Raw genomic sequence first — 17,026 nt, forward strand, 5'->3', positions numbered from 1 at the left:
TTGTTTATAAATATTTATATTTGATATATTATCAAAATAACTTATATTTATTATTTTCATATTTTCGAAATGAAAAGCGACTAGAAATCTAATTTACATTATATTACCATATAATTAGTTGAATTGGTATACCAGGAATATTTTGAGTAATTATACAAAATAATAAATTTATAAAAAACAAAACTCTTTATATAATATAACGATATATGTAAAATAATACGATAATATTTCTTTTCTCTTCGATATCTCTTATATTTATTATTATATACATTCTGTATAAGAAATAAATTCGCTTAAATATATAATCGAGATTTTGAAAATAAACAATCTTTATCATAAAAACACGAAAAAAATAAACAACAAAATGCGTAGATATATGTTTTTTTTACATCCAATCAAATATAAAAATTTTTCTTTCTCTTCGAGTTTCAATTATAAAACTGGCTTACCGACAGAGTGATCGAAACGACGAGTTTCTCAAAGAGACCAACCTCGTACGGGTGGCGTTACCGTCGACAGCATGTCGGCAGCTGATTGGCGCTCGGTTAACGTCGGGCCACTGCTTCTCTAGGAAGTTTCGAGAACGGATACGAAGTAATATTGGTAGAAGACGTGGTCGCTTAGCACGGTTCAGTTCGTGAGACGTTATCATCGCATAGCTACGGACGAGAGAACGAACATCGTGTGAAACGTGCGCGGTCATCCTTCATCGACTCTCGTCTCGCCGTTTACGCAGGTAAGCCCTCGCGCGACTACGTGGATTTCGCGTTTTTTCAACGGGAGATTCGGGGACGGCTCGCGGACGAGCACGAACAGGCCGCCAGAGTCGCGCGATCGATCAGTAGCCTTTTGCAATTTTTCCTCCGAGCAGTCTCGACGTTGGCGTTTACACAAGGCGTAGACTCGTCTAAAACTTTTCGGAGTCGCGGCCGCCACTGTCATCGTGCACAGTTCCGTCGCGATTTCTTTCCATTTATTTCGCGTAACCGATACTCCGAAACCAACGGAGGGGGCTCAGCGGGCGGCCGAAGGTTGCGATATATTTGCTCGTGCATACGAGCGTGAACATTCAACATAACGAGACATTACGAATCGTCGAGTCGATCGCTAGGCGAGTAGCATCTGCATTGTAATAACGGGAGGTGTAGGAAACGAAAAAAACGGTAGTGTTGGCGAGTCGAGTGTTAGCTCGCCCCTACCTGGCTCGTGTCGATTAACAACGCGACGAAGCATTCGCCGAGAGAGAAAGAGGAAGAGAAAACCGTTTATCATTCCCGCGCACCAAGCCAGGCGCACGTTTTTTCTCGCGATAGCATAAACGCGTTCATTTGGCCAGGTAGAAATTTCGTCAGGCTACTTGGCAATCGCCGCACGCTTCATTATACCGTATTAATTCCGTTGCTCAGCTTGCACGCTCGACGAACTTACACAATAGCAGAAGGATCTAGAAAGATTGTAAAGACTCTCTTTGTTCGGCAAGCGGCCACGATGCGCGCCACGCCACAAATCCGCCTTTTAATTTCTTTCTTCGTCCGCTGATCTATTTAATCGTGTATTCTCAGCATTTCGACGCCATTTTGAAACTCGTCGCATGGGCATTATATTTCTAGAATTTGTAGGCAAATGTAGTTTTAATGTTTTTTAATATTCTCCACGAATGGCGCAAAAACATTTTTACACAATCTTAGAAAAAAAAAATTTGGGTGAGATTAAAAAAAATTATCGATATTTTAATAATACTCCAATTTTTATACATCTTCGATATTTTTATTCGATATAACAGAAATGAAAATTAAAATGATTGAATGGAAAATTTAATTTTGTCAGAGTTTTTTTATGCCTCTTGTAAGTTTTCGCACGTTTAATAGAAATAGATTTAAATGTGTTTCAAATGTACTTGATTTCACTTGGAAAAGCATTCCTGGCGCGTGTTCAATAAATTTTAAATAATAACTTAAATATAATTAAAAGATAGCTTAAATTTTTTTTATTATTTGCTATATAAATATTCATATAATTGATTCATGGTTGTGTTATGTGTTTATCGTGATGTGACCATATTTCAATTTGTATGTGTCATGCAAGCTTTGGCATATGTAATTATATAACATTACAAAAAAAGCAATGACTTGGATTGAAAGAGACAGAGAGAAGAATATATGAATTAATTAAGAACTAACTTGGCTGCATACTTGTGCTGTTTTTGGTCACACGTTTATGAATTATATTGCGCTATTGCAATACTTATCTTATTTTTTCATCAATATGACGAACAGGATATATATATAGTCGTTATACATAATAGTCTGCTTTGCGATATCATTTTATCACATTATATAGTTGGTTATGAAATACTTGTATTTAAAGCTTTAACAATTTGCCATTCCTTATTTAAAAAAAAATATTTGAAGCATTTTTTGAAATAAAAAGTTGTTAACTTATCGTGTATATCAAGTTATGAATGCAATACTTATCTTATTTTTTCATCAATATGACGAACAGGATATATATATAGTCGTTATACATAATAGTCTGCTTTACGATATCATTTTATCACATTATATAGTTGGTTATGAAATACTTGTATTTAAAGCTTTAACAATTTGCCATTCCTTATTTAAAAAAAAATATTTGAAGCATTTTTTGAAATAAAAAGTTGTTAACTTATCGTGTATATCAAGTTATATCAAGTATCAGTGGTATTTAACATTAATTAAAAATTAGGAGAATTTATTGTAATATGTCTTTTTTTTACTTTTATCAACAGAAGTGAGTTTATTGAACTACAAATTACTTAACGAGCAGCGAAAATGGTTAAGGAGACTACATTTTATGACGTGTTGGGCGTAAAGCCTGGATGTACACAAGAAGATTTAAAGAAGGCCTATAGAAAACTTGCTTTGAAATATCATCCCGATAAGAATCCTAATGAGGGTGAAAAGGTTTGTTCTCCACTATGAATTTAATATTTACCAACTATGTATGTTACGTGTGATAAAATTTAAGATTTGCTAAATATTGCATATATTTTAGTTTAAGCAAATTTCTCAAGCATACGAGGTATTGTCAAACCCTGAGAAGAAGCGTATCTATGATCAAGGTGGCGAGCAAGCTTTGAAAGAAGGTGGTATGGGTAATAGTGGCTTCTCATCACCTATGGATATCTTTGACATGTTCTTTGGTGGAGGATTTGGTGGACGAAGTAGAGGAAGAGGTAGAGAACGCAAAGGTCAAGATGTCATGCATCAATTATCAGTTTCCTTGGAGGAACTTTACAAGGGAACTGTACGTAAACTTGCTTTGCAAAAGAATGTCATCTGTGAGAAATGTGAAGGCAAGTATATAGAAATTATATAGAAATAGTAATTGTACAAAAATTTATCAGTCAAGATGGTTTTCATAATTTTCTGATTAGGTGTCGGTGGAAAGAAGGGTTCTGTTGAGCAATGTACGACGTGTCATGGTTCTGGTTTGCAAGTACAAATCCAGCAATTAGGTCCAGGAATGCTGCAACACTTACAAACCATGTGTTCAGACTGTAAAGGTCAGGGTGAACGTATCAATCCTCGTGATCGTTGCAAGCATTGCAATGGAAGAAAGACTATTAGAGATAGAAAAATCCTCGAAGTCCATGTTGATCCAGGCATGGTAGATGGGCAAAAGATTGTTTTCACTGGCGAAGGTGATCAAGAACCAGATTTAGAACCTGGTGACATAGTTATTCTTCTGGAAGAAAAGGAACACGAAGTATTCAAGTTAGTATTACTACGATGAAATAATTTTATTTTGCAATTTATTTATCAATGTAATTAATCATTCTACTAACAACTATCGCGATAAATTATTTTTCAGGCGTTCAAGAAACGATTTGATCATGCGGATGCAACTAGAATTAGTAGAAGCGTTATGTGGATTCCAGAAAGTTATCCGTACTTTGGATGGTAGAGATTTAGTGATAACTTCTTATCCTGGTACTATAACAAAACATGGAGATTTGAAGTGCATCTTGAACGAGGGCATGCCAATTTACAAGGATCCATTTACACACGGTAGGCTCATAATACAATTCATAGTCAATTTTCCAAAGAGCATAGAACCGTCGGTTATTCCAACGCTGGAGCAATGCCTACCACCGAGAGATGAGGTTATAATTCCGGACAACGCCGAAGAATGCTTGCTCACTGACTTAGATCCTGAGCAGGAGCAGAGGCGGAGAGATACAAGACAGGCGTACGAGGAGGACGAAGGAGGTCCATCGCGAGTCCAATGTGCCACACATTAATTTGATTACATTAACCTTGTAAACATAGCCATTTTTTTCATTTCGAACTTTCTGTCCCATTCGCTCGATTCCGCGTATCATATTAAAGAAAGAAATAACATAGTTGAATATATAGGGAAACTATGCAATATGCAAAAATGAATTTGAAACAATTCATGTCCGGATGCGCGCAAAACTGTGAATATACTACAGTTATTGATTTTTCAATAAGATCTTTATGCGATAATTAGGCATTGCGACTGAATAGATGGATTATTACCTGATAATAAAAGGTAAATTCTTATTATTATTATAATGGAAATAAATTGAAAGTAATTTTAAATTGTGGCGAAGCATCTTAATGAGATCTATCAGTTTCGCTTAAATAGAGGATCATTAAAAGTATGTACTTATCATTACACAGTGATAAGGAAATTTATTTAGTAATCTAACGTAACAATTTTATGATGTCAATCCTGAATTACAAGCTGTAATTACATGTATCTTCAAGTATCATTATTAATCTTCACTAATTGACCAGTTTTATTGTTCCAATAATTAACAGCTCAGTAGCGACTGATTGCTACGTAGACAACAATATACTAGAATTGAAAAATTCACATACATATATTTAGTTCAAAATTGTTCGTGAATTATTCGTGTATATGATTACTTTTGGTCCTCTAAATACTAATAGCAGCATTTGATTATTCCACAACATTTTGGACGGTTTAAAAATGTTTATTTTTTACAGTTTTTTTAGAACTTGTAAAAGTAATATTGAAATGTGTCAATCGATGTGCTAACAAATTTTTAAAATATCTAGGTAAAGCGCGGGATAATATAACATCTGTATCAGAGGTCTTCGAAAGGTGAAACATTATTCCATATTCATAGTATATTTAATTTTTTTCCAATCGCTTTTGTATACTGGCGTGTGACGATAATAACGGAAATACAATTTTGTTTGCGAATAATGCAAATAAAACGGAAAATCAGGTTCCTGTGTGTGTGTATGTGTGGACGATTGCGCGTATTTATAAGCAGCTGTGCAATTATACGCTATTGGATCTAATAATTCATTTCTTTACATTAGCCTATGCTAAGATTTTATTGCATATCCTTATGATAAAATCGATGGTTGTAAAATTAGGAAATTTTGAAAATTCACGTAATAATCTTTTATATAATAAGTCCATATTCATTTCTATAAAAATTTATTCCGTTATTTTTCTCTAACTCCATCAGCGCGCATGAACAAATGCTCTAGACAATTTTGAAATCCTATTGTACTATATTAAATTAATATACTTTCGAAACACATACCGCCCCTCCTCACATTCACATAATTTACTGTATACATGGTCGTGTACTCGCAGTTACTATAGTGAATTTTACTAAATAGCCACATATGTCTCTTGTAATCTTATTTATTATAGGAAAAATTGGTGATCGATTAGTACTTTTTTTTGAACATCTTAAATAAATTCGAAACTGTAAAATGTAGGAAATTTTCGACTTTACCTCTTTGCGAAATCTGTGAATCCTGTATTTTCCATTATATCCGACTATACACATTTGTCCCGTGAATTTTCCTAAATTTCCTGTATTCATTAACTAGCGCAATTGCACGTAATGTGTTGCATTATTTAACTTTCGATCAATTTTGTTAATGCCAGTAAAGTTTTGGATCATCTCTTTTTAGTTTTAGAAGAAGATGAATAAGTGATTAAAGCGAGTTCCAAATTAAATTTGACGACAAGAGTTAGAATCTTTATATTTTATTAACTTTTTATAAATATTTGTGAAAAAAAATAATGAAAAATAAGAATGTGGAGCAACGTTTTAATATTTCCAGTACATATAACCGATTACATATCGATGAATAATTATAGCTTTATAAATCTCTGATTACTCGCTAATCCTATTTAATCCTTGCAAGTATTTATAGATCTAACTCGCGTGAAATGTCACGCGCATTTAATTTAATTATTATTATAACGCCGCTTTTGGATCGGAGAATGCGATAGATTCGAGAATGGCTTACTCGAGAGATGAAAATTGAGCGATTTCAACGAGAAAAAGAGAGGGAGAGGAGAAGGGAAGAAAATGAGATTTATAAGCTCGTAAACGCGACCGCGAAATTAACGCGCGCATTCGCCGATAGATAGGGGCACCGTCGCCGCGGCGCGTGTCGCGGGCCAATGTTTTTAGCGATGTACTTAGTGACGTGCGAGTGGCCTCGAGAGACTGCCGTCGCAGAGGTTTCTGGGTATGCGGTGGGAGCCATATTTTTCCAATATCAGTTACGCGAAAAACAGCGTAGCGTACGGCGGATCATCCGGCGGGCATGGCATTTCGATCGGCGGTGCCGCGCGTTGTCCGTGTCAGCCGGTGGTGAGTGATCGCGCGCGCGTCAATCGCAAGGACAACGAACGCAGTGCGACGCGCGAGCGTCGGAGCGTCGCGCGCGACCATCGCTCGTCGCAAAATAATACATAATAATAATCGAGCGCGCGAGCGAGACGCGAGAGAAACGGAGTAGCGCGGAGCGCGCAGGTGTTTGGCTCGACAAGAGGGTTAGTTAACTCGACCCGAGTTCGCAAACGCGCTGGTAGTAGTGATGATGGTGGTGGTAGTAGAAGAGTAATAGTGGTCGTTGGTAGTGGTGGCCGCGGCACGAGGCAGTGGTAATGGTGGTGGTGGTAAAAGAGTGGTGGTGGTCGTGATGCTGCTGCTGCTGCTGCTGTGACGATGACACAGCGTCATAACACGACGTTCGTCCGTCCGTGCGCGATTTAACCCGAATCGTTACGCCGCCGGTGTTTTTTTTTTCTCCTCTCGAGCGCGTTCGCGCCATATTACCGATCGAGCGCCGACTCGAGACGACTCGAGCCGACTCGTCCCGCGACTCGGCGCGATTAAACCGCAGTCAGTGCCGAGGGAGATGGCTCGTCGTCCGGCCGCGACATCGCGAGGCTCGCGGGATCCAGGTTTCTCGTAACGCGCGACGTTTTCTTCGCTCCCGGCGACCAAGTGCGGCGTACACAAGTGCGAATCATCGCGGCGTCATTGACACGACCTCGCGGTGCGTCGACTCTCGTAAAGTGAGGTGCGCGAATTAACATCCAGTCGGACTTTCGGGTTCGATTGAACCGCGACGCAGGTGCGCGCCGATGCGCGCGCGAAGCGACGTGAAGTGCGACGCGGGTGTGCGATAACGTGGAATCTCGCTCCGTCGGGTGGGTGGCGCGGACCGTCACCTTGAGTCGCTCGAGCGAGACCTTGCGTTCTCCTCTCTTCACTCGCGGAGGACGCGGCTCGCGCCTACGCGCCGGCTGACGACGAGTTTCGAGCGAACTTGGCAGCGGCAGTCGCGACCTTCGGAAACGAACATGCCGCGGAACGATTCGCGACGCACATTCGCGACGCGGCAAAAGGATTCGGCGCCGCGGGCCCGCCGTTTTTGAGAGAGGAAGCCGGCCGACCCCGATGGCGGCATCTCGAATCGCGTTCGCGTTCGCGTGTGTCGACGTATCGCTCGGAGCCGCGACATTTTGACGAGCGTGCATCCATCTTCGTGGGAAGGAGGAGGAACGAGAGAAGATAAGCAGCGAGCCGAGCGGGAGGAAAACGGTCGTCGGCGCGTCTCGCGCCATGCACGGCGATCCCCGCCGCGTCAAGGAGGTTAGACGGCCATTGACCGGCGAGCACCGGCAGCGCGTACTACGCGCGGCGAACACGCGCCGGCTTTGAGTTACGATCGCTCCGAATCGGAGCCGCGCGAATCGCGTGTTATGTCGCGCTACGCGCGAGACAAGGGCGAACCATCGGCAACGTCGTCGTCGTCGTCGAGCGCGTGAGGATCGCGCCCCCGGAGGATGCGGCAGGACCCGTCGCGAGCTACGTGCCACGTTGTGCCAGGGATGTTGTCGTGGGGGTCGTCGGGGTCATCCGCAGCGCTGCTGGACCTGGACCATGGCCGGCAAGCCTGAGCAGCCGTCCACGCTCCCTGCTCCCCCGAGTCACGGCCATCAGCATCACCAGCAACAACAACAACCGCAGCAATCGCCGCATCAATCGCAGCAGCAGCAGCACCAAGGTATACAGCAAAACAGCGTCCTAGTGTACGTGTCGGGGGAGAACTTGGCGTACGCCACGGCGGTGGGTCAGAATGTCGCCGCGACCGCTGCTGCCGCTATCGCGGTCGGTTATCAGTCGCAACCGCAGCAGCAGACGACGACGCAATACGCCAACATCTTGCAGGCGCCGCAGGTGGCGACGGCGCAGGCGGCCGCGACGACCTTTCCCGCCAAAACCGCCGTATACCGCGCCGACGGAGGAAACGTCCCCGCCCCCGCGATCGGCTGTTGCCGTCTGAAACCGTCCCTCGAGACGACGATGACGATGACGACGGCGACGGCGACGACGACGGCGGCGACCACGGTCAATAGCAGCGCGGACGGCGGCGAGGCCAAGCGAGCCTCTTCCCTCGGGATGGTCGGCAACGACGAAGACGACGAGGACTACGCGATGCTGTATCGACAGGCCACGCTGGGCCACGCGACCTGCACCACGCCGGCGATGACGACCATGATGACGTCGCGCGAGAACAAGCGAGCGTCCGAGAGCGAAGACTCGACGACGGACGGTCTCGGCAACGACCTCGTGGGACCCGGCGCCAACGCGTATCAGGCGCGACTCCAGCACGGCGACGTGTACTCGGCGAGGATGAGCAGCGAGACGTATAACGCCACGACGGCGAGTAGAATCGTCGCGCGACCGAACCCCGGTGACGTAGGACTCCTCGGCGACGACGGTTGCGTCGCGTACGGTACGTCGACGTCCGCCGAGCAACAGGCCGTGGACGACAAGGCCCGGCAGCGGGACAATTTCGATAATCAGCAGACCGCTTCCTCGGTCTCGTCGGCGTCGAGCGCGACGGTTCGCGGGCTCGGTGATATCGGTAGTGGTGCGGTGATCGGTGCTTGCGACTCGATACGATCCGACGAATCGTCGACGACTTACAGCAGCCTCAGCAGCCCTGACGAGAGTCAGAGTCATCAGCAGCCGATGGGACAGCACGACGGTGTTTTGCCGGCGAGTAACAATCATCCCGGAGGTGGTAGTGCGTGCGCGCAGCAGGCTGCGCGCCAGCAGCCGCCGTTGCGTGTCAACGCTACGAACAATAACGGTAGTAACGGTGTGCAGCATAATGCGCTCGTGTTGACAATGAACGGCAGTGCGGTGATTACGCAGCAGCAACAGCAACAACAGTCGCCGGCGATCACTGTGCCACGTGGATGGAAAAGGATATGCACCAACGGGGTCATCATTTACATCAGGTAACTTTTTTTAACGCTATCTTATTCAAGGCGACGTCATTGCGCGAAACGAATTAAAAGGAACGGTCATAACGCGTTTACCTCTTTGCGGATATATATTTCATATATAGAATTATATTTCATTTATTTCGCGAAAGAGAAATGTCTTGCAATTTTTCTTTCCCGTCTCGTTAAATTATAAGTGCGAAATGTGGCGCCGATTTCTTGGAACGAGAAACATGTCTTTGGGTTTCCATTTTTCCGTTTCACGAAAATGACTCGAAGGTATAAAGTTAAATGGGCCGTATTAGCGGACGCTTTTAATTCGTCTCGACTTAACGGAATGACTCGCCGACTCGAAGCATCGACCCGAAATTAAAGCGCGTACCGCGTGTAACTTTAATTTCGCTTATGGAATTAAACTACATTCACTTTAAATGTACTAGCAAGAGCGGGTGGGTTATATTTCTATCGAAACCGGCGTAATTGCTGTATACTGCGAACATTGATTGATTTACAAAACTTGAAATCATTTATTATACATGCAACTTGATTCTCGGCAACATGAAACGCTTTAATGTCAATTTATCAAAACTGGTGTTTTGCGGGTTAACCATTTTAGTACGAAATTGTTCAATCTCATCGAATTCCTATATTTTCGATATCATAATCGAATACGATTTATTTATTCATAACGATTCACGTGAGCTATACTCTTTTTAATATCTATAATATAGCAAACCGAGCAAATGAAATTACGACGATCTCAATCATCGTTTTCTTACCGTATTGTTACCGGCGATCGATTGAAACGCGGAAAATTCCGAACGGAAGCGATATATTATTTATTTCATTTCACGTTTACACGCGACGCCTCGAAAATAGCGCATATTGTTTCGAGAAAGCCGGCAGCGCGCGCGCGCGCACAATTATCTAAATTTAGGCCAGTCAGCTGTTTGAAGAGATCTTGAAAAGGCCGCAACGTTTTTTCTTCCAAAAGTCTTTTCGACTTTTTGTAATCCGATAAAAAAAACACACACTTTTCTCAGAGCCAGAAGTTCGACATCCTGTCCCTCTTTCCCTTCATCGCGTGGCAAGCGCAGCCTTCCTACCTAACTCATTGTACTTTTATGGTTCCTTTGTAAAATCTGTTCAAGGGTCACTTTCATCTTCCGTCGTTGTTCCAATTCTTTTTCTTTTTCTTGATCGAGATGCGATATATTCTGCACAGTTTCAGTCAGTTTACGAAGAATGCAAATGTTTGTTCTAAAAGTACACAATAGAAAAAATCTGTATGGCATTAATGTCATTTAGTAGAGATACTGATGTGGTGTTTGAAAATTTTTCTCTTCAAACACAACATGATATTTCGTCGCCGTTGTTTTGCATTGTACAAAGTTAATATATAATTAAATTACAAAATAATGTGAGATTAATTTTTTGTAAAAAAATTTTAAAAGAAAAATTAATAGAAGAATCAGATGAATACACATGCACACACATAAAATTACTGTAATAATATAGTTAATTGATTTTCTAAATTTTAAAAGATATTTTTCCAAACGATATTTCAACATAATTATGAATTTAAATCTATTGCAGAATCAAAGGTATCGAGTATATTTCGAAACTCATCGACTCATTCTTAGCCATTAAAATATTTATCCATTTAAGTGTTAAATCTTTCTGATATTTTCAAATCTCTAACGTGTCGCGTTATATACCAAGATTGAGAAGATTTTCCTCGAGGGGGAGGCATGATTGGTAAACAGGTTTATCCTCGACGATCGCGTAATATGATTTAGAGGATCAGCTGCGAGAAGCGGCAACCTTCGCCTTTGTGAGGCGGAAAGGCGGCTGATTCTTGGGAGTCAGCGCGAGAAGCGGAAAGGGCAACGCCTCGTGGCGTAACCGTAGAGCTGCAGCGTAGGAGATCTGACCTGTTCTGTCTGTCCTAAAACCTCCTCGTTAAAACGATCCTTTCCGGGTAGGCAGAAGTCACGCTTTAAAAAACGTTTAAAGGGCCCGAACAAACAATGCTTAGCCTTAAACGAATCCGATTGTGTGTGCGTGTGGCTCCGACTTTTTTTTCGGTCCATCGTATCTCTCTCCGGACTGAATTAGCGAATCGCGCGGTCACTCTTTAGTTCGCTCGAGATAGTACGTGAATTTTTTTGCGGCCTTTTTTCAATTATTTTCAATTATTTTCGTATCATATAAGGTAAATTAAAATATGTAAATGCGCGAATGAAACTTGACACATAAATTTGAGAAAATAAAGTCGCATAAATAAATAATTTTACGTCTATATTAAAATTACATATATATGCAAATACAAAATTTTTAAGAAAAATTATACGCAGTCATAAAAGTATCAAAAGTAATAAAAAAATACATTTTGTTTAATTAAATTAAATCGGCAACAAAATTAATTTTAAATTAATTGAAAACCTTGCAATTGAACGTTGAATACTTTGCATATGTAATCTATAGATTAAGTAGAAATCTGCGATTGATTTTTTGGCATTTTGTTGCTCGCGGAGGATAGCTTTTACGAGATTTCTTAGCGTCATCGATTTCGTCGAAGAAGACTATCGTAAGATGGTGAAAGAGGGATGGATGGGAAAGGACCAACGGGTTTTCTCGTGTACAGGAAGCGAAGGAAGGGGAGTGTATAAGCAGGAAGGGACGAGGAATTTCGTTGAATCGCGCGCGCTGCTCGTGCGATCATTGATTTACGGTGGTACCTCGTAAATACCGACGGTGATGTACGATCGTGACCGCACACACGAGTTTTGCTGTCCTTTTCTCCTTCTTCCTGCTAGGCGAGTCTTCTCTCTTTCTTTGCCATCGACATTTCCTTTATGGAACGCACGGGCTTCTTGATTTATAATATGTATCGGTCCCTTGTCTCTCTCTCTCTTTCTCTCTCTCTCTCTCTCTCTCTCTCTTTCTCTGCGTATATACCTCCTAGAGAATATCTGAGACTTTTACCTCACCGTCCAGGCCTTCTATCATGCCACTCGTCCCTTAACTTCACCGACCGCGACGAATTTTTTTTCCTTTTTGTCTCATTTGCGTCCTTTTTCGCTTCTCTTTTTTTTTACCACAGGATCTTGATCTGTTTGGGTCGGTCTTTTGAATATATAGACTGGTCACCTGGAACGAAATAATAATTGTTATTTTCATTGAATTCTTTGACCTGTTATGTTCGGTCCAATTCTTCTTTTACGAATACAAGGAAGAACGTGAGATTTAAAATTGTGAAAATATAATCAAAGTATTTGGAATTGCTATTATTTTGCCAAATTCTGAATATGTTAGTATATTTTAATGCAGTTCCAAATACTTTAATTACATTTAACAATAATAATAATAACTGCTGTTGCTAAATATAACGCTTTGAAGTATGATTACATCAGAGTTCAAGTCAATTCTAATAAAAATATAATGTTTCTAGTATAAGAAAAAAAGCATTGAATAAAATCTGTGTGAATACCATTGTCTGGTTTATGAAGTTAAAATTTTGACATTAATATTAAAAAATCATATAAACTAATAGTACAAATATCAAAATCTCTTAAATTTAATTAATATTTAATATATAAAATGCAAAATTAAAAACTTTTTATTCAATTTACAAATTAATTTTTTAATGAATTTTATCTCATATATATATTGTTTGTCTTTTACAATAATCCATTAATGTTTTTGTGACTACTAGTTTATAATCATTAAAAATAATCAAATCATCAAACAATCAAATAATCATTAAAATTCAATTAATTTTTTTATCTTTATCGATTTGTAATAATTGTTATATTAAATAATGATATCATAATTATATAATATTTTTTTATGTGAGCACTTGTGTGCCGCTAAATGATATCAATGCGTTGCGTAACACTATTACTCGGCGGAACACGTGCAAACGAACGGAAGGTTAAAACTCGTGATCGGATCCGTTGTCGGCGGACATTTCGAACGAATGGCAATCGGACCATTATGGTCGGTAGCTGGCTTCTAACAACGGATACCACTCGGCCAATTCCTTTTACGAATTTCTACACGATTCTGGCGTAACTCGTTGGCTTGCGTAATGACAGTTGATCCGCTACGCGCGCGCTTCGTAATCCTATTCTAGTACGATCATGATTCGCGTTACGATAAGATTCAATACAAGTTGAGATAAATCTTAATTTTTATGCGGGCTTTTTTAAATCCAATGAGCGTATGATTAAAGCAAGCTTCAAATTGAATTAAAATTTAAATACATATATACACATTGTATATTTATTTATCTTCCCTAAATTAGCTAATAAAATTATCTTTATATCATATTTTGGAAAATTAAAGTACTCTTTTGATATACTTTTTTCATTCGAAAAAATTTTTTCATCGATTAATTTTGAAAACAGGTGCAATTGAGATAATTGGATAATTGATAAAATATAAAATGCAACATTATTTTTTTATAAGTGAATAAATAGTACAATATGTAACACAAATCGTGCTTTACTTGCACTTTGAATCAATTGAGATAGAAGAAAAGAAGCGGAGAATTAGATCGCATTAGCAGAGAATTAAAATTATTGGCACGCATGATTGAAGTCGCGGGATGATTGGCGCCAAATGGAAGGGATGAGAGAGACGAGAGGAGGAATCGGTGGGATCCGAGGGGGTTTCGGGAGGATAAGAGTGGCGGGAGGCAGAGAGCAGAGCAGAATGAGCGATAGTTGCGCAACCACACCTCTACCGCCGCCGAGCGGCGATTACGCAAACGTGATAATTAATTGCCAGTGTTCTCTGTTTAATGACTCGTCAAGTCGTTCGCTAAACACGCCAAATTGCCGCGACGTCACGAAAATCGCTATACAGGTGCATCGTTGCGTGTCGAAACTGTTAATCCGATGTCGCGGCTTTGCGTAACCGTGGAACTCTTTTTATCATCGTCACCGCGACGTTTTCTCAGTTGTCCTCGAAAGCGATGCTTTCGAGAATTATGTACAATCTGCAACGCGAAAAAATTCTGATTTTACTATCAATGAGACTTTATTAATAATAATAGAATAACACATTACATTTCAAAAATTTTGTTTTATTATTAAAGAATATTAAAGAATGTATGCATGCGTTATTTATATTATTGTTTAGATGTGTTATTCTCATTAATTGATAAACTTCCTATTAATTGATACAGATTGGATTATTATTTCTTCTTGCGCCGTCTTGTAATATCATTTACTCTCTTTCGACGTTCTGGTTGCCACGATTAAGAACAATAAAAGATTGGATCTCGGCACAATAATACCTTGTGTAATGGAAGGCCTTGGCGGAGTAATTGAAGCCGTATAATAGTCTCTTGTTGTTTAAAAATAGTATAGATTTATCTTAAAGATACTTAAGAGTATATCTTGTGAAGTATTTAAAACAATATTTGTTAGAGAATTTATAAAATAATTATATATATATATATATATATATATATATATATATATATATATCATTTTTCAAATTTAAACATCACATTAGCTTATTAAGAAATATATTTTATTTGAACAGTTGTAATAAATCTAGTAATACATAATTTTAAAAATATTGTTTTTTAAAATTTAGTTAAATTTTAATTCTAGTTAAAATTTAACTAAACTAAATTATGGCCAAAATCAACCTACCAAAAGGGACATTCTTAAGATATTCTTAAGATATATATACACACAAATATATGATTATCATTTCGAAACTTGAGAAAGACTTGAGTATTTTGATTTTGCGAAAAATATGATATAGAAGAACGTTTCGTCAATTCGATTGCAAAAAAATTAAAAAGAGTAGCCATCCAGACTTTTCTTTACCGGGGACGCTAGTTAACATCTTTCCCACTCTATCTCAATCATTTTATCTCTCTCTGTTTCTCTATCTTTGTTGATCTTTCGTCTTTCCCATCTCTTCTATTCTTTATTGCGTTCTCTTTGTTCTTCTCGACTCGACTTTGCGAATGTATCAGAGTAGGGAAGCTGTGGTAGAGGTCGCCCGGTCATGCCGATGGAAATTCCCGCGGCTCATAATTTCTGCACAATCTGCAAGCCATTTTGCCGCGAGGAAACTTAATTTAGATTAGTCTGATTTTGGTCTGATTATATGATACTGAGGATTTTTTGGGGCGGATGACTGTGTGGGGCACAAAATTGTTTTGCTTTTTCATTTTATTGAACGTTCCTTCTCACTATTTTATTACATCACAATTATTATTGTATTTAGAATCAATTTCCTGACTTTTTTTTTCTTTTTTTTTTTTGTCATATAGATTATTTTTTTTATTAAAATGTTTTATTTTTTAATAATTTGAAACCAATTTTTTTGAGAATTTTAAAACTACAATTGCGGTAAAATTTTTAAAACATTTCTTATGAAAAAAATTTTCACATTCTCTTTCTTAAAAAAATAAAACATTTTAATAAAAGAATAATCTGCATAGAAGAAAAAAAAAGAATCAGAAAATTCTATGTACAATTAATTATGATAATAAAATTAAATATATAACTTTATAAAAGTTGAATATAAATATGTATTAAATGCAAATGACTTTTGATATTTTACTTCAATAAACAAAATGTGACATTAACTAGTATGGCATACACAGAAATAAGAAATTGTTATTTATTCAGCACTCGATGGCATCGAGCCACTTAGCTTCCGTCGTTTGAAGAATGCTGGCGGTATTTTTGTCGCGATAAATTCGTTTCTATCCATCCGGGAATAACCGCTTTTAATTGAGATATTAATAAAGTTAAGTAGAGTAATCATTTTTGACGCCGCGGCACAGCCGTGTGCAAGTATACTACATAGTTGAAAATTCCTCGCGATTTAAATCCAGTATGATCGTCAATTGCGGTCGCGAAATAACGTTGCCGACCGACACACGGTATTTTCGTCGAGGCCTTGGATCACTTTCAACATATTCAGTATTGAGTAATGGGCTAATTATAGTTTTCACTTGTTCCGAAACTCTGGTAGAAATTAACAGTCGTCGAACAGCCGCAGAGCTGTAATTAAATTCAATCGCAAATTACATCTATCGTATAATTGTTAAGTCTGTTTCTTCTTCGTCTGTCATGATTAAATCAATATTATTTTATATTATGTCAGAAACAAGATCGATCGGTATTTTAATTAATAAATTATCTTAAGCACATCAGCGCTTCTACATCTTTTTATCTCATAAATAACTATAAGTTTGTAACTATTTTAATCGCAATTTTGAAAGTCAAATTAAAAGTCAAATGTTAATATATTACAAAATACTACTGTAGATTCCATCTTTAATTCTCTGTTTTTTTTTCTATATCTTTGGAGCGACAGAAATTTCCCACGTATGTGTCGACGGACATCTTTGTCAGACTCGCTTTGTATCTCTTTTTGGTTTCCCGTCGTTGAAGAT

The 17,026-nt window shown here is 39.2% G+C and overlaps 2 protein-coding genes across 5 annotated transcripts in view; both read left to right on the forward strand.

Moving 5' to 3' along the window:
* Window positions 1-516: 516 nt before the first annotated feature.
* Window positions 517-5,777, forward strand: LOC105248851 (dnaJ homolog subfamily A member 1). The gene is made up of 5 exons (XM_011253877.3): window positions 517-736; window positions 2,768-2,942; window positions 3,034-3,334; window positions 3,416-3,755; window positions 3,853-5,777. The coding sequence occupies exons 2-5, from the start codon at window positions 2,811-2,813 to the stop codon at window positions 4,280-4,282; spliced, it is 1,203 nt and encodes a 400-aa protein (XP_011252179.1). The 5' UTR covers window positions 517-736; window positions 2,768-2,810; the 3' UTR covers window positions 4,283-5,777.
* Window positions 5,778-6,527: 750 nt separating this feature from the next.
* Window positions 6,528-17,026, forward strand: part of LOC105248852 (putative mediator of RNA polymerase II transcription subunit 26) — a 195,722-nt gene continuing 185,223 nt past the window's right edge. For 2 of the 4 annotated variants that reach the window (XM_011253880.3, XM_011253881.3), the window contains exon 1: window positions 6,530-9,606. In XM_011253880.3, coding sequence (XP_011252182.2) covers window positions 8,240-9,606 — 1,367 coding nt within the window. In that variant the 5' untranslated portion in view covers window positions 6,530-8,239. Of the gene's footprint in view, window positions 9,607-17,026 lie in introns of all 4 variants that reach the window. The other 2 variants (XM_011253879.3, XM_011253882.3) reach the window with 2 other exon arrangements.

Source organism: Camponotus floridanus, unplaced genomic scaffold, assembly GCF_003227725.1.
Source record: "Camponotus floridanus strain SB8 unplaced genomic scaffold, Cflo_v7.5 scaffold33, whole genome shotgun sequence".
Lineage (NCBI taxonomy): Eukaryota > Metazoa > Arthropoda > Insecta > Hymenoptera > Formicidae > Camponotus > Camponotus floridanus.